We start from the raw sequence: 22,966 nt of genomic DNA, 5'->3' as shown, positions 1-22,966 counted from the left end.
TCCGGCAAGCACCAAGTCAGCTGTGGCGGCTGATGGTTATCCCTGCCCATGCTGCCAGAATGTTCTTCAGCTCTTGGACCTGTGGAGGGGGCTGTGTGCAGAGGACACTCAGGGAATTCAAAGGGCATGAGGTCAGGCAACTGCAGAGAACAAGTGGGGGTTGGTCAGAGTCTGTGTGGGCTACCTTCCTATCTCCAACCTGCTTCTCTCATCCTTGGATCTGCTGGGTTGCCTGGACCCTTCTGAGGGGCAGCATCTAAGGTTACCTCCCTGCCCCCTCCCTCTCCAAGAGCAGCAAGCTCTGGCCTGGATCAACCTCTTCTTTTTTTTTTTTTTTTTAAAGATTTATTTATTTATTTATACAAGCACTGGGTACAGTCAGAAGCGTGGGAGGGTGAGAGAATTCACCAGAGCCAGAGTGGGGAGCAGAGCAGGCAGAAGGACCGAAGTACACTGCTGAGGGGAGCAGCGGGCAGCAGGAGAGGTCTGCGCGCCATGTGGGACCCTCCTCTGGTGGAAAAGGAGCAACTGGGGATCGAACTAGAGCCCCAGCGCTGCAGAGGCTATGGGCAGCTTCGCAACCCAGCGCTCAGCCACTGCGCCACTGGGGAGGCCCTGGACCAACCTCTTTTTAATGCAAGTCATGGGTGCTTCACATAGGAACCAGCTTGGACAGTGAGGTGTGGCCTGGGCAGCAGATCAGGATGCTGTCCTCCCCTGCCATGGTCCCAAAGGAGAGTAGTCTTGCCAGTTAGGAAGCTCAGAAGATGTCAGGGACAATATAGTCAGTGTGAACGCCGTCAATCAGTCCAGCCCCATTGTTGTGGACAAACCAGCAGGTCACCTCAGTCCCGTGCCGGGGGTCCTTCCTGTAGTCTTTTTGCAAGCCCCTGGGGAGAGACAAGTCACTTAGGGTTATTATTTGGACCCAACAGAGCTGCACTTCCTCAGGAAGCCCACTCACCCATGTGACACCTGGAAGAAGGTCTGGACCAACGTTGGGAAATGCCAAAGGTAGAATTCTACAAGATCAGCCCACCTACCTGGTGACTGTCAGCCTGCGGCTCTTCACCACCAGTGTGGCATCTATCTTTGTGGGGTCAGAGCCTGGATGAAGGTCAGACACTTGATAATCAAAGGGGTGGAAGAATTGTCCTGGAAAGGAACATTGGAAGAAGTTACCATCTGGGGCCTTGTACTTACCTGGCACTCAACAGGTACTCTCTGGAGGTTGAGAGGGGCTGGAAAGATTTTGTCAAGGGCTTCATTGTTTCTGATTAGCTTTGGCATCCAAAACCACCATTTTTTGACCAATGCAAAGGAATCTGGCTGGGGAGAGAGGGTAGCGGGATAGATGCCCACAGAGAGCCGGGCCCACAGGAAGGCCACAAAGAGAGGCGTGTGGCTGATGACCCATCCCACCCAGAAGGGCCTGGGAGCTGGCTGGGGCTTCCTGTTTGCTCTCGCCATTCATTCCCAACTTGAGATTGTTTCACTGTGTTTGATTGCAGCCTTTTAGAGGAGCAAGACCCTCACCAGGACAACCTCTCTTTGGACCTCTGAGCCTTGGAAGTCCTGTTGGAGGGGAGCTATCCTAGAGAGTGCACTGGCTTCGACAACCCACCCCACAGAGCCAGCCATACCCAGCAGCCCATGTGTCCGCGCTGACATCCCCTGACTATCCAGCACGTAGAAGCCCAGGAAGTCCTGATGAGAGGTTGTCCACACCCGGTGCAGAACAACCTCGAAGGTCCCCTTGTCCTCCACTGACACCACCAGGTTCCTCTTCCTGTTGATGGTCACCACTATCCTGCAGGCCAGGAGACCGTGAAGGCTAGTATGGCTGCACCGCACATTTCAGCAGCCCTCGTCCTCTGGACTCATTTTTTTTTCAAATATTTGTTTATTTATGCATACAAGAGCTGGGACACAGGCCAGAGATGCAGGAGGGTGAGAAGATTCACCAGAGACAGAGTGAAAAACACTGACTGAAAAAGACTTCTGAGGGGAGCAGTGGGTGAGACAGGAGAGGTTTGCCTCACCATGTGGGTTTCTCCCTGGCCATTCAGGGATTGAACTCGCTGCAGAGGCTGCAGATTGCTTCATAGTGCGGTGCTTAACCCCTTGTGCCACCAGGGAGGCCCAGGACTCACTTCTTATACCCCTCCAAACCCTCACCCCGAGATGGTTGGGTGTTACTTGCTCCACACGCTCCCTCACATGTTGCTATTGTGTCAATGGGCTGTGTCAGCCAGCATGCAAACTGCATCATGCTGCCCTCTCTCTCTGGCCCTGCAAGGGCTGAGGCTCAGTGAGGCTAAGTGGGCTGCCCAATGTCCCACATCTGAGTCTGGTAAGCAGCAGGACTCCAGCCTGTCTAACATCAGGGTCTGGGTTTTTTGACCCTCACTCATCACCTGTCTTCCATACTGCACTCTGCCCACCTCTTCCTACAACTCTGCTGCTTAGCGTCAGGCTCTGGGGTTTGATGGAGTTTGTTGGATGAATGAATGAGTGAATGAGCTAATGAAGGAAGGAAGAAATATGAAGCAAGACATACTGAGACAATTGCTAAAAAAACAATTGCTTAGAGTGCAGCAATGGAAGAAGCTAGGAAGGCTTCAGAAAAGAAGTGGCTTTGTGCTAGACCCAGGAGGATGAACCAGCTTTGTTTGATGGAGGTGAGGGTGGACATCAGGATGAGGGTACACTGCAGGATGGGAGTCATGGAAGCACAGCATCCAGGCAGCAGTGCCCAGAGCACGCGCACAGGAATAAAGGGAATGGGGGTGGGGTGGTTCACAAAGTCAGACACGTCTGCACAACCTACAGCCCATGTGGGTGTTGCCCACAGGTATCGCTGGGGAACAAGGCTCTGGCAGACTCAGGCAGCAGAGCTATCTCTGGAGCTTGGTGCCTTGGTCCTCCCTGCACCCACTACTGCCTCCCCTCCCTAACCCCTCACAGCCCAGTTACCCGTCTTGTCGCAGCGAAGCCTGGTCCCTCCAAGAGAAAACGGGCCCTCCAGAGCCAGGGTTCAGCGTAATATTCTGAGGGGTCACTTCCAACTGAAAACCTGTTGCTGGGTTTGCAATCCCCAGACGCCCCAAGTACATGCCCTCATGCTGTCCAGGGCTCCTGGCTGTGTTGCCAATGAGCTGCCCGTTCACTGAGAAGCCTGCAGTGTGGGGAAAGGCCAACAAATGTGTGTGTGTGTACGTGTGTGTTGTGGGGGGGGGGGTGTCCCACCAGCTAGATGCCCCCTTCCCCGCCCCAGCCTGCCCTTATTCATGCTGTACTTTTTCCCTGGGAACCACCACACCCCACCCATGCCATTTTTGAGGGTCTCACCTCTCCAGGGGAGCCTTCGGGACTGGTCCAGGCTGTGCACAACACCACTGCTCTCCCTCCCCTCCCGCCACACGGCGTACCAGTGCTCAGCGCTTGGCTCTGGCCCTGAAGGAGGCCTCGCAGGACTTGCGCCTGCCCCTTCTCAATGGCCCCTATCCCAGGTGGGTGCCAGGATGTGCAGCAGACACTTTTGTGGGGCCTCTTCACAGAGGCCCTCTCTGACCTGAGCAGCCAAAAATCTCTCTCCCCATCTTTACTATCAACACAGTATGTCTCAGGCTCGACACCTCCACTGATGAAGTTCACCTGTTGTTCTTTCTTCTCATGAGAGCAGGGACTTTGTCTCGAGTTTCACTAGGTACCGGGCGCCCTAGTGGGTGCTCAACAAACATTTGCAGAAGGCCTGACTAGCCTGGGAGGGGGGGAAGGGGGCTGAGAGATGGAGAGTGATCGGCATCACTGAGCACTGCTGGGCCAGTGGGGCTTGGGGGAGTGTTGGAGCCCCCGCTCATGGCAAGGGGAGGGCAGGGCTGATAACATAATTTGCAAGATTCAGTACCAAATGAAAACAAGAGGCATCTTGTTCAAAAATTGTTATGAATTTCAAGGTGGAAATAGCAGAGCCATTAAACCAAGGATGGGGCCCTCCTAAGCACAGGGTTCTGTGCCCAGGAAGCCCATCCTGTATAAGCCTAGCCAGGTGGAGGGGGTGAGAGGAAGCAGGTGGAGCCCAGGCAGGTGACAGATGCACGGGGTGTGGGAAGCAGAGGCCATGGCAACTGTCCTGTGTGTGGCTGAACATCGAGAGCGGGGAAGCTCTCTGACAGAGGGCATGATGTCACTGTACCTGTGTTAAGGTCCTGCACTAGGTTTAGGACCACTCCATTCTCCTCATTGATATTGAAGCACAGGGGATCCTCTTTCTCAGGCACATGGATGATGAAGTGAGGGTCAGTGTCCACTGGGGGCATAGCATGGAGTCGGTTAGAATGAGCATCAGGAAGATGGGACCGACTAGGGACAAGTGTTCAACCAAGCAGGGATGTCCCTAAGACCCTCCTGAGGACTCACCACTGGTCACTTGTTTTGGCAACCGTTGGACACGAGGGCTGGAGACCGACGGAGAAGGCTGCGAGGCCGACAGCAAGAACGCTGACAGGTGAGAACGAGTGACATTTAGAAGGGTGGGTGACCTTCCTGGAGCTGCTGGTTCCTTTCCTGAAGCCCCTCCCACCCGGGCGGGCTGGCTTGAGGCCCCAGGAGCAGGAGGGAATGCAGATCCCTGATGCCCCTCAGGATGTAGGAGCAGAAGTTGTGTTCAGCCCAGCAGGCTGTCCCTCTCTGTCTTCTTCGAAGGGGACCTGGTGGGACTGACAGCATAAGCATGGGGGAGGACAGGCCCCGTTGGTCGAGGTGGTGGGGACGGTTCTGAGGATTCCTAGTGAGAGGCTACCAGGACAGTGGAGCAGAGGAAGCCGGTCATAGGCTGTTGTTTTCTCATCAGGCAAATGGGTTGATAACCTAGGGGCTTGACCCCGGGCTGAACGCACAGCCCGAAGGACAGTGACTGTGGAGTACCAATGTTTAAGCGCGTCAGTATAGCTGCCACTTACTCCTCCTGGGTCCCTGCATCTCTGTAGGGAACAAAGACAGAGCACAGTGTGACCTTTACCACCCACACGAAAGGCCTGAGTCTCATTCCCCAAGTACACCCCAGCCCAGAGGTCAGTTAGACCAGGACTGCCCCTCCCGGGGGCTCGAGCCCTCCCCCAGGGGTCCTGGTTACAGCCTGATGGAAGCTGCTGGGGGTTTCGGGCCATGCAAGGGCTTCTGAAGTGCACAGAAGCAACTGGCTTGTGGTGAAGTGTGCAAGGGCATCTCAGAGAAAGAAGGGAGGAAGGACTGAGGCAGGGGACATGTGGGGAGCAGGCAGCTGCCACTTGCCCAACCATCAGAAGTTCCTCTCAAAACACAACATGATTCGAAAGCTTACCCAAGGGCCAAGAATCTGGAAGGGAGAGAAAGGGAAGAGTTTGGCTCTCAGCACCCCTCCCACCCCCCCCACTCCTGGGTCCAAAGCCTCCCCCAGCCCGGAGCCCTTACCTTCAGGGGGTTTGTCAATGATGGGCTCTAGGCCATCCTGGTCTTCTATGCCCCTGATGGTCATGGAGGTCAGCGGGGTCACAAACTGGTAGTCCAGAGACATTTTCAGGGCCTCTGCAGACAGATTGGCTCTCTCCTCCCCCTCCAACTTCATTCTGCGAGCAGACACCAGCTCCAAGTCCCAAAGCTTGGATGATAATGAACTTTCACTCATTCGCTCACTAGTTCACTCATTTCACACACATGTATGAAGCACCTGCAGTACCCCGTTCGGTGGCTGACCTCAAGGACTTCATAATTTAAGGGCTTCTCGCAGAGAAAAGCTGGATATTTTGCAGGGTTGGAGGATGTGCTTCAGAAACACAGAACTTAATAGACATGAAATTCTGGGCGAGTTTAGACCTCTCAGAGGTCTAAACTCTCTAAGCCTCAGTTTGCTTGTCTGTTAAGTGGGAAGAATAATGAGGAAATTCTGCTTGATGTCAGGCTTCGGTGAATGTGGTCTGGACACAGCAGTTCACAGTAAAGGGCAGCCTCCCCCACCGCAGCAAGTTGGGGACAGACAAGTAGTGGGCTACCCTGTGTCCGGGAGGGCCTATCCCTCAATATTGACTGACTGGTCGATATTAACTAAACAAAGGAGAATAATAAATCTGACCTGCTCTCAACCTCCAAGGCCCAGAACCGCCCCTTCTTTGTTCACCTTGCCAGTCCAAGGGTCCAAAGGTGGGGGGTGCCATAGGATGGACAGTGCCCACCTGGGCAGCTGCAGGGGTCATACCGTTTGGCCAGCATCTCCTGGATGGTAAGGTAGGCCCAGAGGCGCTCAATGTGGTTTTCAAACATGTGGCCCCGCTCTCGGAGCAGTTTCTTCATCTCATCCTCATCCACCAGGCAGGTGGTCTTGAATTCTTGGCCATCCTGAGGGTTCAGATGAAGAGACATACTCTGTGCCATAATGGGTATACCTCTGAGGAACCCCACTCTTGTCTGCTCTCTGCAGCTTCGTTCCCTGCATCCTCCCACCTTTCCTGAACTCTTCTCATCTTATTCATCCATTCATTCCACAGAAGCTGGCTGAGCACCCCTAGGTCCTAGGGACCGCAGGGAGGGAGGACCAGGTCCTGCCCTGCTGAAAGGACTCCCTCTGCGGGATGCCAACAAGCACCTCACTGCTTCCACTGTGCAGCTGTCCCCATCAGGCCCCGCTCCTCCACACTCCAAATCTCTGGTGGGCTGCCCCATTCAACATGGCACAGCAAAACAAAGGTGTCTTCTCTCCCTGGCTACAATAATGGGGGTAACCCATGCACTAGGCATTGTGTAAGTGGATTACATGGATTATTTCATTTACTCTACACAACTCTCCAAAGTATTACCCAGTGGCTAGACCCATTTGGCTCAGAGTCACCTACTTGGTCAGGGTGGAATAAGGGTCCAGCTCAATTCTCTTCACTCAAAACCCAAGTTCTAAACCCTCAACCACACTGTGGGTCTTGAGTCTACACTCTACAGGGCAGGTCCAGGCCTCATGCTCATTATTCTCCTGCCTCCAATGCACACACACAGATGTGCACGGTGCCAGGGCACAGAGCTGGGTGCATGGTAGGTGTTCAGGAAATGGTTGTCAAGGGGCAGGGGTAGCCTCTCATTTTCTTATACCTTGGGGGGAATGATAGTCCATTTTGGGTCAAGAGACTACAACTAATCAAGGTCATGTTGGTCCCAATCCAGCCTGTTCAGTCCCCTGGGATGCCTGAATAGAGGAATGTTCAGGATTGGGGTGTATGCATAGCATGGTACATGGTACTTTGGGGGAAATGAGGCTCCCAGGGATGGATTAGGGTGGGGGACAGTGAGGATTTAGAACCTCTGAGTGCTGCTGGCCTCTCCACCCTCTGCAGTCCACTATTTACCCCACGGGCCAGCACGTCAGCCTTGAAGCTGCTAAGTTTGTCCTTAGCGATGCGCCCTGCCACCATGATCTCTGAGCCTTCATAGTACTGTTTATGACGGTGCTGGGTCAGGGCCGAGAGAGTATCCGGTGGGTAGAGCAACTCCACATCCATCAGCAGGGGATTGGCTACCTGATTGTAGAAACCCTGCAGGGGCAGATGGGGGGGTGCAATCTCAGAGTTGGTAGGTCACTCGGGCACCCAGCCGGTAGCCCACTCCCAAAATGGGGTGTTGGGACTCCCATTTTACGGAAGGAATCATAGGCTTAGAGGAATTAAGTAATTAGCTCAAGGTCATGCAGCTCATTTGAATGCCATGCCAAAGCTGTACCTCTTTTAGGCTGATGGGTAACTGGCTGTCAAGGCTGGGCTCCCCAAGGTTTACCAGTGTCAGGGCATGGGGGAGGGAGGTGGGGGGAGACCTGCAGCTGTTGGGTGGCATCGTGGTCCTCGTAGATTCTCTTGGCCCGTCCATTGTTCTCCATGGACATGACATCCAGGAAGTTAAAGTCCACGTTTTGGCCAAAGCCCAAGTTGTAGAGCGGGAATTTGCCCTTTATGGCGTTGCGGGTGTTCTTGAGGATTTGGGAACGGTCCGTCACCCCTGCAGCCACACACCCAAAGAATGACGGGATACAGGCTCATGGACACATGGGGCACAAGGGGCCTTTGGGGCACACACCCTGGGGCCCAAGTCTCTCATCTCAGACCATCTCCAGTGCCCACGGGCTTCTGGAGGCAATGCCTCTTGCTTGCTCATTTGGGCAACTGCAACACCTCCTGGAGGACCTTGCCCATCCACATGATCTATCACAAGCAGAACTGATTCTGCTCTAAATTCTCCCATGACTCCTTGCCATCACCTACAAGGCCCTGCGGACTTCTCTACCCTTGTTTCACCTATTCTGCATGTGCTTGCTGTTCCTGGGCAGGCCCTACCAGAGCACACACTTTTTCTTGTTCAAGTTGCCTTCAAACAGAATTCATTCCTGCTTCTCCTCTCTTCCTTCCAGACTGAAGTGGGGATTACCCACTCCAGGAGGCCTTCTGGGACACTGCCTGGGCCAGGTGCCCCCATCTGGTACCTTCAACCTCTGGTACCCTGTTCTGTCAGGACCGTTGACAGAATTCTGGCTCTTGGGTCTGCTGCCCCTAATGGATCTGGGTTCCTGGAGGGCAGAGACATGTCTTATACTCTTGCTATCTCTTCTCAATTCCTAGTCCTATCTTTGGCACACAGTAGGTTCTGAACACATGGTTCCTTAAATTCAACCTAAGAATCTTGCCCATCTGCCTGTGCCTCATGCAGCTCTTTGCCTGCAGACTTAATGGTCGGAACACTTTAAACCAGTTCTTGATTTTGCCCTGGGTCTTTCTGTCCCCCAAAAGTATCCCCAGGACAGGCCTCCCCAGTGGCACAGCAGTTGAGCGCTGGGTTGCGAAGCTGCCCGCAGCCTCTGCAGCGCCGGTTCGATTCCTGGCTGCTCCCCTGCCACCAGAGGAGGGTCCCACATGGCGCGCAGCTGCCTGCTGCTCCTGGTCCTTCTGCCTGCTCTGCTCTGGCTCTGGTGAATTCTCTCACCCTCCCGCGCTTCTGACTGTACCCAGTGCTTGTATAAATAAATAAAAAATAAATCTTTAAAAAAAAAAAAAAGTATCCCCAGGAGTTGTGCTTCCAAGTTCAGTTTACATGTTTTTAGTAACTAAGAGATCGTGACAACCCACCGTAGCCTTTGAAGAGCTTACCTTCTGTTGGCTCGCCATCTGTCAACATGATGAGAATTGGGGCATGGTTTTTGAGTTCTGGGAGGCTTTCCTGAGCTTTGTTCAAGATCTCAATTCCCCGGAGCAAACCTCCATTCAGATTTGTGGCTGCAAAGAAGAGAATGTAGACTAGCATATGCCCTCATTCCAAGGGACAGAGGTATGCCAGATGTAACACCAGAGGTAACACTGGAGACCCCTGCCCTTACCCCCTGCCAGGGAGAAGTGACGCACAAAATGCTGAGCCGCTTGCAGATTAGCTGTGGTCGCTGGCACCATTGAGTCCCTCCAAGCTTGCACTTCAGACCCAAAGAGGACCAGGTTAAAGTAGTCATCTGGCCGCATGTCCCCCAGGATTTTAAGGAGCGCCTCCTTAGTCTGCAAGGACAGGACAGTTGGAAGAAGGATGTGGCTCCAGAACAGCGCTTTCCATCAGCCAGACACCCATTTCAGCCAGCCACAGGGCAGAGGCACATAGTGGACAAGCAGGAAGGGCTGCAAAGGACAACCAGGTGGTACCAGTGGACAAGCATCCTGTTGGCCTCTTGGGGTGAATGATGGGGACAGAGAAGGCAAAGGGGCCTGACTTGGAAAGAAGAAATGAGCAGAAGCTTATGTGGGGTGGGATTAAGAAAGAGGCCTCTAGGGGGCTGTGGCACTACGGGCAGTGGGCTATGATTGCTGCAAGACACGTCCCCATGCGCCCCTTCATTATCCTGGCACTTTTAGTGTGCATGTTTCGTCTTCTATGCGCTCCCTCATCCATCACCCCACAGGCAATGGACACTGCTATCATCCCCATTTTTGCCACTCAGAAGCTGATATCCTTGCTCATGGGGGCACATTGAGGAAATGGCTGATTCCAGAATATCTAAATGCTAGGATTTCTTGTTAAATCACCCTGCCTCTGACCAGAAGCAGAAATCCTGAACCCACACCTTGGTGGCCAGTGAGAACTGCGTAATGGAACCGAAGAAGCTTCTGCTGGGTGAACAGCTTAAAGCCGTACTTTACCTGCTTCAGTTTCTGGCCTTCCATGGAGGTGCTGATATCGATCACAAAAACCAGGTTCTTACTCAAGTTTGTCAGGTTTTGAGGGGCAAAGAAGTGGGCAAAGTAGTTATTGGCGACCTGAAGCAAAAGAATGAGTGAAGTCTCTCTGCAAGCATCCCTGGCTGCCCTCTGAGTCTTGGTCAGAAGCTTCAGGCTCACCAGGAGGTCACAGAGCTTGTCTCGATTGACATCATAGGTCACCCTGAAGTCCCCATTCAGCAAGGATGTAGAGCAGGTGGGACAGGATTGCTGCTGGCTCATGGTGGGGCGGAAAGATACATGACCCTGGAACCATAGAGGATGTGAGGTAACACTGGTGTGTGCAGTCACAAATGAAATGTTTGCAAAGACAACAAAGGGTGTGTGAGGGGGAGGGAGGGGTGCATGGAGGTAGAAATGAAGCCAATAGTCCCTCACCACCCAGCTACTGAGAGTACACCCTTGCAGGTTTGTAGGTTGTAGGAGAGAAGATCTGGGCTTTTTTGTTTGTACTTATACACTTCCAAATCATTGGGATTTTCTACAATAAACACCACCATTTTGGTGACCACATAATGGCTGCACGAGAGATGTCAATTCAACTCTGCCAAGTAATAAAACAAAGCTACAATACTAGTCTGGAAAACAGGAGGCACCCAGAGCGGCCAAGCAGTAGAGGCTGGAAGGAAAGGCCCAGAGTGGGAGCTGAGGTCTGCTCTGACTTGGTGTCAGGGTCCAGGGAAATTAAGCATGGTTTTTACTCAATGCTCTTCTATCTTCTGTGCTGTCCACATTTTCTTTAAAGACTTTATTTTTACAGAAATAAAAGCGTGCTGATCAAAATAAAAAAATTGCAAAGAATTGTTAAGAAAATCAAAACCTATTCTCTGGATTCCCTACTTAAAACTGACATGTTTGCTAACACTCTGGGCTATCCTATTTGCTGGAACCCCCTCCAAAGATGTAAGAAACATTTCTTTTAAGTGACTTGTTACGGCATCACTGCCAACAGTAGGCAGGAACTAAAAGGCCTGCTCCTGGTTCTGGTGAGAGCAACTTAAGAAGCAGGACACTAGCGGGGCACCATCCACCCAGGTGCCACATTCCTCCAGGACCTAAGGAGGGGGTCAAGCAAGGGGTTTTTGAGATTTCTGCAAATTGGTGGGCAACAGGTTGGGTAGGCCAGAGGCTTTTGCAAATTTACTTATGCTTCTAAGGACATGGGAATTCAGAACAACTACAGTATCTGAGGTTTGCTCAGGTGTCCAATATCTCCCTGAGAGCTTTCCCAGGGGTGTGAGCTAGGCAAAGATGAAACTGCAGCTCAGGCAAAACAAAAACACCCCAGACCATGCAGCCCCTGTGTGGTAGAGCCCAGCAGACACCTGCCCTAGCCTCAGCATGCAGACTTGTGCTAAGTTGCTTTAAGAATCAGGAGTGTGAGTTCCCTTGGACTACAAAACACAGAATACTGCCTCTGTCACCCCTACAGTAGCCTACTGCTCCTGTGTGCTGCCAAGGCCAAGACTGGACATTCCATCAGGGTCTGGGCCAAGCAAGAGTTCCCAGAGGTCCTGCCACCCTTCCAACCAGCCCACACACCTTTTTCCCTGAGAAGGACTTTTTGATAAGCTGGCTGGCCAATTCCTTGGGGAGAAAGGAGGCTTTGGCATCCAACTTGCTGATCCCCTGAGGCTCAAAGATGTCCACGTCAATCTGCATAATTGAAGCAATTCCACAGTTTCCATTCAGGCCATCATCAAGTCTCAGCCAAGAGTCAGCGTGTGCACTGGTCACCTACCATGTGTAGCACCCACCAGTCCTCAGCACTGGGCCTGGCACAAGACAACACTCCAAAAATATTGGGTGAATGAAGGCATGCGTGAATTGGGTGAATGAAGGCATGCGTCTCTCAGTTCAGCTACCACTGAGGTACCAGCTGTAACAATCACAGCCCCTCAGCTGCCCAAGCCTCTCTGGTTTACAAACCACCTGGACATTCAATATCTCTAGGGATCCTTGTGGCAGTCCTGGGGCTCACAGGAATCCCATTTGACAGGTGAGCAATCATAGGCTCAGAGAGAGAGAGGAAGTGGAGACGGGCAGCTTCGAGGAGATCCCTTTCTAGGAAGAGCCCCTTGGAGCCCACCCTGAGTCAGCTCCTTTCCCTGTGTGCTCAGGCCAGGGATGTCACATGGTTGGTGCTGAATCAACGATCAGCCTCAAGGTGTGGGAGATGTGGGGAGGAAGGGAGGGAGGGAGGAAGGAGGGAAGGAAGGAGGGAGAAGGAGCTCCGTTTATGCAACCACACCCTTACCTGCCATCACCTACAATCTACCTCAAAATGATGCACCAGCTGCTTGGGCTTGACTTTGATGACAATGTCGTACTGCATAAGTTTCCGCTTCAGCACCTCCTCGTAGGTCAGCTGGAACGTGGCCTTGCTCTGGGGACCAATGGTGATGTGGATGGTGAATTGCTCCATCGTTCTCCCTGAGGCCCTGAACAAACCACCAGAGGCAACAACAAATGGTCAGTGACATGGGGTCCTTGTTATCTAAAGTGTGGCCCTCAGAATTAATAGCTCTTACTGTAGTGCTGCTCCCAGGTTTCCTTGACCTTCACCCTTGTCTTAGCTGACTGACCAGCGTAAGTTCCAAGGAGAGGGCCCCATTTCTCCTGGAGGTTAGTCTGGGACATGGAAAGTCAATACCAGCCTTGTCAGTGCACCTGTCCCTTCTTTGAGTTTGGGCAGTTTGCCTACTTCCCATCAGCCTGAGCCTGCTCTCCTCAGAAAGCCATCTTGCAGCCCTCAGATCTGTCCTGGCGGGGAGGGCAGCCTCAGAGACTGGGCCAGCAGGGCCCAGAACTCACCTGACAAGGCCAGCAGTCTCTCCTGAGATGGCTGCTTTCCGGTACTGCTTCCACGCTTTCACTTTGTCCTTTATGTCCCCTACGAATGCGTTTCCATCTGAAGTGCTTCAGGGAGGAAGAAATGTTCAGGGGAAGTGTCCTCCTCGACCACTCAGGCCCTTGTCATTGAAGGCATTCCTAGTCCCCACCCTGAGAAAGCCCTGTCTTGGTGAACATTCACTTGGTGAGGGTGTCTCCTGCTGGCCTTGGGCCAAAAAAATACTGCAGGATCCTATTAGCTCTCCAAGATGGAAGCTGAGGACAGACCTACTGGGCTCCATCCTTCCCTCAGAGCTAGAAATGGCCCATGGCCCTCTGGGTAATGGGTCGATGATCTGCACTGCCTGGCCATTCTGAGCTGTGATCTGGGGCTGGGAAACAGCTAAACCTCTGGTTGTGGGATCTGGGCAGCACACACACATGGCAAAGTCACTAATGAAGGCCGTCTTGGGAATCTCCACATCGAAGGCCACTTCCTTGGCTACATCAGCGTTGTTGACCACTTGACTGGTGATGACATAGTGGGCGAAGCGAGAGGTGACTTTGCAGTTGACTTTCAAACTCCGGATAGTCACGCCATCAACAGACTAAAGTGAGACATGAGGGATCTGTGACCTGGCATGGGGGCCTCTGGGCTGATGAGCAGTGTCAGTGTGGTTTCTAGGACTCAGCACCCACATCTGACACAAGACATCTGAAAATAGAGCAGATCTCCCAGGAAGACCTGTTCCATTTTTCTTGCCCTGAGACATAGCAGGTGGAATGGGAAAGTCCCCATTTCCGGAAGATGGCAGTCCCAGCAGGACACCAACAAAGGGCACACCCCCAGATGATAGGGTGGGGTGGGAAACAAGGTTGTAATAATGCCCCCATCACAGATCCCTTTGTTGAGATTCTCACTCACTGTGTCCACAGTCTGTCGCTTCTGGAAAACAAACCAGGGACAAGTGTGAGTGTGAATGCTCAGGCAGCACAGCCCATCTGTTAAGGAGTGGGAGTGGGGTGCAGCCTGTGCCCTCTGCCCCTTGGTCTCACTTCTCTAGTCAGACCCAGCTACCTCTTTCTGCCCTGAGGGTTTACCCACATACCTTGCTGCCTTTGGGCCTGCCTGTAGGTGAACCCCAAGCTGGCATGGCCTGCAGGGTGAGGAGGGATACCAGGCACACGAACAGCAGCCCCCGCAGCCCCATGGTGCTGATCATGATCTCTCGGATCTTGAGGCCTTGTCCCTTCACTCAGACCATTAATCAATAAAGTGCTTGATAAACATGGATTAAACATTAGACAAGGTGAAGGCAAATATTACAATTTGGGGGATCCAAAATAGGCAGTGAAAGCTTTCTTCTTGGGGGGATTCCCACCTGTGTAAGTTCCTGGCCAGCCACAGACTATGCGGCCCCTGCCTCCAACAGAACTGCACTCAGCCTATTTGAATTCTGAGGACCCCACAATTAGATGGGTCTTGCCTCGTCTAATCCTCAAGGCAACACCAGTAATATGGTGTTATGTGGCAAGTAGTCACAGTTAAAAATAAATTTCTAGATTCATCAGGTGTTACTTTCAAAATTCTTCAAACATCAACAAACTTTTCAGACAGTCCCACTTTGGCCAGGGAGGCAGATACTGTGACTTAGAAAGTGTCTGCTCACACCCATGTTTCGGATGGGGCCAACCCCGGTTCTGCCAGGGACGGTCTGGGCATGCGTCCCAGGGCTGTGTAATGAGTGATGCATGTTTTAGGATAGTTGCTTCATCACTCTGGACCTTCTCCGCCAGGTTTTGAAAGAACAGAAGTAAACCATTTCACTTCTCCAGCTGAGCAGGGATACCTGGCAGGAAAAGGGAAAATAAAGATGAAAGTCATACTTTCCTACTGGAGGACTGATTATATGCCTGATTATATGACTGACAGATTGCTCTAAGCCTTTTATTGTCTAATTTTATCCTTGTAGTATTCTTGGGACACTGATATCACAGCATGAACAGAACTTCAAGAAATGCTCTCTGCATTGTTAGGAAGGAAGGAGAAGCAGAGTCAAAGACCCCAGAGATCCTTCTTGAACTTGTGCAGTTTTAGCTTTTAATGCTCACACCCTTCCTGTTCCCCATAAGTGACAGCACATTGGACAGAGATGGCCCCTGGGTTGGATGTGCTGGCTGCTGTGACTTCATGCGGTGAGGGGCCCCGAAGCCTCTTTGATCTCTGTTTGCTTGTCCCAAATTTTGTCTCAGCTTCTGGGAAAGGGTTTATTTTCCATAGGCCAGAATGACCTTCTGGCCTGTTTTCTGGACTTTGTGGAAAGGAAATGAATGAACATGAAACCATGTATTTGAGGATCTGTTGACTTCCTGTACCAATATTGACTGAGTCCTGGGTAGGCTGGGCACAGTGCCCAGCACGGGAATACCAGTGATGAAATTGTGCCTCGTATTCAGAGAGCTGATGCCTTGGGAAAAGGAGCCGGACAAGTGAAAGGAAGCCCCATGAATCCCAGCAGTAGGCAGAAGCTAAAGGGGAGCATGAAAGAACTGTAGAAATACGGAAGGGAGTTAGGAGAATACCCCTAGAGCAGGTGCCTGGGAAATAGAACGGCACTGGGAAGGGAAGTTGGAAAGGAGAGGAAGAGAAAAGCAGTTGGGTCAATGTGAAGCATGCTTGAGGAAGATCCAGGTGTCTGTGTGATGGGAACAGGACCAGATAGAGAACATGGGAAGAAGCTTAGTAGTGGTTTGGGACCAGCTGACTCAGGGTTCTGAAGGTGACCAGTCTTTTGGGTGGGAAACACTAAAGATATTTTGAGCAGCAATGTGGCTAGATCAAGACTGGATTATTAGGAGATGGCTAGCAATCCTGGTCCAAATGTAGATGCTAGAAATACATATATGAGGCCTAGGTGGAGGAGGGATGGTGCAGGGAAAGCTAACAGTGACTAGTACCTGGCCTCCTTCTCTGCATCCTTTATTGCTTATTCATTCACTGCTTGCAACTTCCCCCAAGAGATGGATACTGTTGTTCCCATGTTACAGATAAAGATGTACCCTGTGGATGTGGGAGCTGGGGGAATGGGTGGATAGAAGCAGCTGAGGTTTCTGAGCTTTGTGCCTGGGGAATTCTGAGACGGTGGTTGTGCTGCCTTGCAAAAGGACAACACACAGGCTCACACCTGCCCAAAGCTCTGCCCACACAGATCATTGCCTGCTTGATTTGCTGGGAGTTTCAATCTGATATGTCCATTCTGAATGCCCTGCTTCCTCCACCCACCCCTTCTCCAAATCTCTGAATATCTTTCTAATTCATTCCTTTCTCTCTCCACATTTTCAGTTACCAATGAATTTAACCATCCTCATTGTTGATCTGAATGGCTGTTCCCTCCTCTTCAACTCTGCTCCTAGGAACCTACTGCTGACTCCTCCATCTCACCAATAGAGGCTGTGCCCTGCCCCCCACACTTTCCATGTACTCTGGTGCTTTTTCACTCACTCACTTGTCAAGCCCCAGTTCACCCATTTATACCTGCTGCCATGCCAATACTGGATTTAGAATGTTGAAGCAGGCAGGCCCACCCAGTACTAAGGGAATTCACACCGAGATGTAGAGGTAGGGTCACAAATCAAAGTCATTGGTCCTTATCATGTGGCACTCCCTCTGTCTGAAAAAGTTTTCCTTCAAACTTCAGCCCAAGAAATACTTGTTTGGCAAAATCTCCCTTGGGTGCTAGCACTGGATCTGTGAACTTTCTGTATAGCGTTGATCCCAATTGGCAAAGATAACTCATTAGCATGATCAATTGATTGATGGTCATTTCCCTCTTTGACTATAAGCTCCACTGGGGTAGCATTTTTGTAACCTATTCACTTTGTGCTTTCAGGCAGGACACTGATCTTGCACCATGGCCCACACTAAGTATCTGTAGAGTGAATGACAGATCTGATAGAGTCAGTTGGTGGGGGGGGGCACAAATTGCAGAGGGTGGAGCCAGAACCTTGGGAAACCTAAAATCTAGGGGAGCAGAAGAAGTCAAAAGGGAACAGAGGAGCAGGAGAACCAGGAAATTTCTATAAACCAAGAAAGGAGAGGATTCCCCAGAAGGGCAAATGCTGCTGAGGAAAGAGGGATAGATGAAAACAAAATTAAAAAAAAAAAAAATGGGAATTGGAGTCATTGCCAAGGAAACTGTCTTTGGGGCAGCTGGGACCAAGTGATTATAGGGGAGTTTAAGAGTAAGGAAACCTTAAGGTCTCTATAATATTGTTTTAAGTTTAGTTACATTTCAGAGACTCCGTTTGCTTAACTGTGCATAGTACCAGACTTATAGGATTGAAGCAAGGATTAAACGAACTAAGGCACTTGTCTTTAGGAGGGAGTTGGATTTCAGCTGGAGAAAGACTGGGTTGTAGGAGATACACACATATATCTCAAAGTGCAACAGGGTGGTCCCCAGGAAAGGGGGAGTTTCCCTGCCCCACCCAAGGGAGGGTGGAGCTGAGCAGGAAGAGGAGAAGCTGCAGAAGAGACGGAGGAAGGAAGCAGGATGGAGCCAGAAGGAGACCTGGAGGAGGCGCATGTAGCCGAGAGACACGTGAAGAAACTGCGCTTGTCTTTTGGTCGTGGACTGGGAGACACAGATGTGGGTGAGACCCATGGGGAGGTGACCATGGCAGCTTTTATCTTGATGTTGATTTTGCTCTTTTCCTTCCGGGCTTGTCTGGTTGTTTGTGACCCTTTTCTGTGGGTCCCCACTGGAAGATGCTTTAGACTTGTGGCAGGCCTTGGGGCCTTGCTCTGGGCCAATCCCATTTGGATGGACTTTTACCCACGAGGGGACGGGTAACTCTGGATGCTTCATTTAGAAACTAGACTCTTTGCCTTCCCTGTATTGTTTCCTAGTTTTATTAAAGTTCCTTCCCATTAAAGTCTCCTATGTTTTGTATTGATGCGGCGGATGGCAGAACCCATGTAGAATAGGCAGGCTTGCGGGGGTTTGGGCTGCCCCTCCCTGTCCTATAACAAAAGGGCCAGAGAAGGGATTTACACTTGTAAGGTTTATTTATTTGTTTATTTAGTAACTGCTCTAGAAAAGGGAGGAATTGACTGAACAAAATGAATTCTTTTGGCTAGCTCTGATTTTACATACAGGGCTTTTAAAGGGGGCCAGGGGCGCTGCCTTAAACTATCAGAAGCCTTGCCTAGTTTGGTCAAGTGACTTCGTGGAATCAATGGACTCCTCATGAGAGTTCTTTGCCGTTCTCATAAGCAACACAAGCTGACGTGTTTAGGGGTGAAATGGATTGACAGCTTCAATTTATAACAGGGACGGGGCGGACGGCAGAACCTATTTAGAGCTGGCAGGTTTGCAGGGTCCCTCTCCCTGCCCTGTAACAAATTTACTTTGAAATGCATAAAAATTAAGATGGATTGCCGGATGTATTAACCATTGATTAACCATAATGTGATAATTCAAATATAATGTTACGTGTAGACTCTTTAGATTTCGCCAACCCCTCTCCCCCATTAGAATGTGAGCTCCAGGAAAGCAGGGACTTTGTTGCCCTAGCACGTGGTAAGTAGTCAATAAATACTTGTACATGCAAAGCACTTAAAACAAGTACGTGATCAGTAAGTGGAAGCTTCCAAGACAACCCGTTAAGTCCCCCACGGTGGAACTGAGGCAGAAAGTGACCCCCACAGGGACCGGCAGAGTCACTCTAGCCGTTTAGCGCCTAGGCTCTATGGCGGATCCTCCCGGAGACGGCCTCTCTGGCCGGCTGGCGCCCTGGCTCTATGGTGGATCCTCCCGGGCCGCCGGCGCATGCGCGGGACTGCGACTACCCGGATCGCTATGGCAGCGGCGTCGCCGTGGGCTCGGCCTCTGCGCTCGCGCCGGGGCCCGGCCGCCTAGGCAGCCTCGCTCGCCACAGCCTCTCGGGCATGAACCGGGCCTCCCGCCGCCGTCCGCTGCTCTGCTCGCTGCTGCCGCTGAATCCCTACTGTGGGCCCGCGCCAGGAACATGCCCCTGGCTGCATACTGTCACCTCCGGGCCGTGGGCAGGGGCAGCTACGGGGAGGTGACGCTCGTGAGGCACCGGCGGGACGGCAGGCAGGTCCGCGCGGTTGGGGCCGGGCAGGGGGCGGAGGGCAGGCAAGGGTTCTCTGAGAAGCCGTCCAAAGGCTAGGCCGGCATGGTCTGATGGAGACTCACCCCGATGGCACTTTCTCAGGGAATCCTCCCACACCAAGACTAGGCCAGGCCCCCTGTAATATGCGCCTCAGAGTCCCTGTAGTACTCCTTTGTGCTCTAAATTGGTGTGCTTGATACCAGCTCTTGACAGTTCAGTGAGATCATGCATTCCCGGGAGTTAGCGTCTGCTGTTACTCCTTGAATAAAGGGCCGAGAGATCCTGACCTGGAGACTCACCTTGTGGCCAGACCTACTTTCACAACCCCCATTTCAGTGAAACCTACTCTCACCACTTCCATTTCAATGAATAGCACCACTCACTAGCCAGATACCAAGCTGGACACATGGGAGTCATTCTGACACTCCCCTCCACCCCACCTCAAACGCACACACCCCCTCACCCCCTTATTCATCTGTCTGCCAAGCCAACAGTTCTTTCTGGTATCACCCCAACCCAGGACAGCATTAACTGTAAGTTATGGCCATGGCCTCCCACTGGTCCTTCCTGTCACATGACTTGCTCTTCTCCAATCCATCACTTTCATTGCTGTCTCAGTGAGCTTTCTAAAACTTATACCTAATGTTGTCACTTCTTTGCTTAAAGCACTTTGTCCCATCACCCTTGGGATAATGAGCCAGTTCTTTCATGTGGGTTATAAATAGGGTGACCATGTAATGTATTGTACAAACTGGCATCATTTTGAAACTAAACAGAGGCATTGGTAATAATTACACCAAGACAATGCAACTGCCCCAGACAAACTGAGAACAGATGTCCCTCTAAATTTAAATCCCTCGTTTTTTCTGTCTTGTGTCAAGTGCAGGTCACTCTGCCTGGTTCAAAAGCTCAGGCATAAGAGGTTTATTCTGTAGGCACTGGAGGTGTCACTGGATTTTTTTGAGATGAAGATAGGATACTGGCTGTAATAATAGCCCCTCATATTTGACTGTAGTTTATTTAATTTTATACACATACAATGTGTTTTTGTTGAATAAATGAGTTGTATTGGTCTTTAGTTAATTGAGGACAATGTTTTAGGTACCAGAGCATACTCCTTTTTTTTTAAGTGGGATTAATTTTGTGCTTGAGGATCAGTAATTGTTAACCTTTTTGGGCCTTGGATCCCTTTGAGTATCTAATGCAGTCTGTGAACCCTCTCTATCTGCAGGTGTATATTCAAGTCATATCCATGCACCTTTGTAGAGAGAACTTGGTGGTTACAGAATCTCTATCCACTGATCCAGTGGAATGTAAACATGAAGTAATTTTTTAGCCATTGATAAGATGTAAATGCAGATTAATGAGATTGTAAAATGCAGCTAGAAAGTGTAATTTTTGGTGACCTTCCCTGCTATGTTGTAATTCTAGCTCGTAAAAACTATCTTTAGTGATAGTAAATTTTATTCCCAATTTTGTGCTTTGTGAATAACAAAATGAATAGGTTCTGTCAGGATCTAGAAGGTTGGTTTTGAGGACACTCAGGAAAACACTTAAATACTTTTGAACCTCCAAAACTATGTTTATTTGCACATCGTCAACACATGTATTTTCTTTGCAGTATGTCATCAAAAAACTGAATCTCCGAAATGCTTCCAGCCGAGAGAGGAGAGCTGCTGAACAAGAAGCTCAACTCTTGTCTCAGCTGAAGCACCCCAACATTGTTACCTACAAGGAATCATGGGAAGGAGGGGATGGTCTGCTGTACATTGTCATGGGCTTCTGTGAAGGAGGTGATCTGTACCGAAAGCTCAAGGAGCAGAAGGGGCGGCTTCTACCCGAACGTCAGGTGGTGGAGTGGTTTGTGCAGATCGCAATGGCTCTGCAGGTACTGTCCAAACTTGTAGCATCCCACTTGCTTCAAGGTGGCAGAGGGGATGACAGGTGGATTTTAGGAAAATTCTTAACCAGTTACATGGGAAAAAAATGTGGGTTTTTTTGAAAATCCACTTATGAAGTGACCCTGCTCACTCTTATTGTATGTAGCATTAGGATGTTTCTGATTGAATGATATTTCTATTGAAGTAGATTTGAATTTTGTGTCACATTGGTGGGGAAGTCGGTTCTCTATTCATAGCGAAGTCAATTTTAAGGGTCCCAAGTTGTCAAAGAGCAAAAAATGACCATGTTTGTTATCAGTTAGATAGGTATGTCATACTTCAAAGTGACTAGTTTAATTAATATGCCTAAACTGTGGGCGTTTGGGCTTTAACCCTGCTGTAGCAGAGTAAGTGGACATCCAAAATATGTTTATGTTTTAACATACTCATATCCAAAAGTGGGACTGTTTATGAAATACCATTCTGGAACTGGGCAGATTTATCTTGAATTAATTGACATTGCTTAAATTCTAAGATATTTTCTCTAAATGGAAGTCATCTTGGTGTATTAAGCTAAAGATTTCATGATTCTGAGCGGATGTAGTCCTAACCTTGTATAAGTTGTCTTTCTACCTTTAGTGGCAGTTTGTAAGCATATTTTTAACTATATCTAATTAATGCTAAGTGGAATAATTATCAAGTTACTAGGGAACGATTATGAAGGAACTGGACATGGAACTTCATTTTCTTACTTTGGAAAATTGTACATAGATTTTTTTTTTTTTTTTTTTGTACATAGATTTTTTTATGAAACAATAGTGATTATGAAACAGTAGTGGTTTTTTATTTATTTATTTTTTATAGAGGCATGTTTTATTTATTTATTTATTTGTTTGTTTTGTTTATACATGCACTGGGTACAGTCAGAAGCGCGGGAGGGTGAGAGAATCCACCAGAGCCAGAGCGGGGAGCAGAGCAGGCAGAAGGACCGAAGTACACTGCTGAAGGGAGCAGCGGGCGGCAGGAGAGGTCTGCGCGCCATGTGGGACCCTCCTCCGGTGGCCAGGGAGCAGCCGGGGATCGAACTGGCACCGCAGAGGCTGCGGGCAGCCTCGCAACCCAGCGTTCAACCGCTGTGCCACCGGGGAGGCCCAATAGTAGTGTTTTGAGGGCCTCACCGGTGGCGCAGCGGTTGAGCGCTGGGTTGCGAAGCTGCCCGCGGCCTCTGCAGCGCCGGTTCGATCCCCGGCTGCTCCCCGGCCACCGGAGGAGGGTCCCACATGGCGCGCAGACCTCTCCTGCCGCCCGCTGCTCCCCTCAGCAGTGTACTTCGGTCCTTCTGCCTGCTCTGCTCCCCGCTCTGGCGAATTCTCTCACCCTCCCGCGCTTCTGACTGTACCCAGTGCATGTATAAACAAAACAAACAAACAAATAAATAAATAAAGCATGCCTCTATAAAAAAATTTAAAAAAAAAAAAATAGTAGTGTTTTGATATATAACTAGGCTCTTATGCAATTGTTGATGATGTATAAGAAGCCAAGAATAAATAAGTAGATAAGTAAATATATATTTTATGAAATTTTATTTCTCTTCCCAGTATTTACATGAAAAGCATATCCTTCACCGAGATCTGAAAACTCAAAATGTCTTCTTAACAAGAACAAACATCATCAAAGTGGGTGACCTAGGAATTGCCCGAGTGTTAGAGAACCACTGTGACATGGCTAGTACCCTCATTGGCACACCCTACTACATGAGCCCTGAATTGTTCTCAAACAAACCTTACAACTATAAGGTAAGACTGAGCTGTGTCTGTCTGCTCATCTTATTTCTAAGACAGTATTCATAAT

At 50.3% G+C, this 22,966-nt stretch overlaps 2 protein-coding genes across 6 annotated transcripts in view; one reads left to right on the top strand and one right to left on the bottom strand.

Annotated features, from left to right (window-relative positions):
• Positions 1-760: 760 nt before the first annotated feature.
• Positions 761-14,320, bottom strand: ITIH1 (inter-alpha-trypsin inhibitor heavy chain 1). Of its 2 annotated transcripts, XM_037520569.1 has the most exons (22): positions 14,207-14,320; positions 14,023-14,043; positions 13,539-13,705; positions 13,080-13,184; positions 12,544-12,706; positions 11,808-11,921; positions 10,386-10,511; positions 10,188-10,304; positions 9,383-9,551; positions 9,156-9,281; positions 7,832-8,013; positions 7,371-7,556; positions 6,236-6,375; positions 5,455-5,609; positions 5,345-5,359; positions 4,965-4,985; positions 4,423-4,503; positions 4,199-4,312; positions 2,977-3,178; positions 1,644-1,810; positions 1,044-1,155; positions 761-890 (listed from the first exon to the last, which is right to left on the bottom strand). In XM_037520569.1, exons 1-22 carry the CDS (start codon positions 14,318-14,320, stop codon positions 761-763), a joined length of 2,727 nt encoding a protein of 908 aa, XP_037376466.1. The 2 variants fall into 2 exon arrangements, with proteins under 2 accessions (XP_037376466.1, XP_037376475.1); XM_037520578.1 differs by lacking the exon at positions 14,023-14,043.
• Positions 14,321-18,966: 4,646 nt separating this feature from the next.
• Positions 18,967-22,966, top strand: part of NEK4 (NIMA related kinase 4) — a 30,442-nt gene continuing 26,442 nt past the window's right edge. The window contains exons 1-3 of one of the 4 annotated variants that reach the window (XM_037530512.2): positions 18,967-19,220; positions 20,857-21,123; positions 22,714-22,911. In XM_037530512.2, coding sequence (XP_037386409.1) covers positions 19,128-19,220; positions 20,857-21,123; positions 22,714-22,911 — 558 coding nt within the window. In that variant the 5' untranslated portion in view covers positions 18,967-19,127. Of the gene's footprint in view, positions 19,221-19,681; positions 19,769-20,856; positions 21,124-22,713; positions 22,912-22,966 lie in introns of those variants that run through there. The other 3 variants (XM_037530513.2, XM_037530514.2, XM_054694630.1) reach the window with 3 other exon arrangements.

This window comes from Talpa occidentalis, unplaced genomic scaffold (genome assembly GCF_014898055.3).
Source record: "Talpa occidentalis isolate TD23 unplaced genomic scaffold, MPIMG_talOcc4v2.1 talOcc4.10, whole genome shotgun sequence".
Classification (NCBI taxonomy): Eukaryota; Metazoa; Chordata; class Mammalia; order Eulipotyphla; family Talpidae; genus Talpa; species Talpa occidentalis.
The sequence above is the reverse complement of the archived record's forward strand: the minus strand, read 5'-3'. Positions and strand labels throughout refer to the sequence as shown.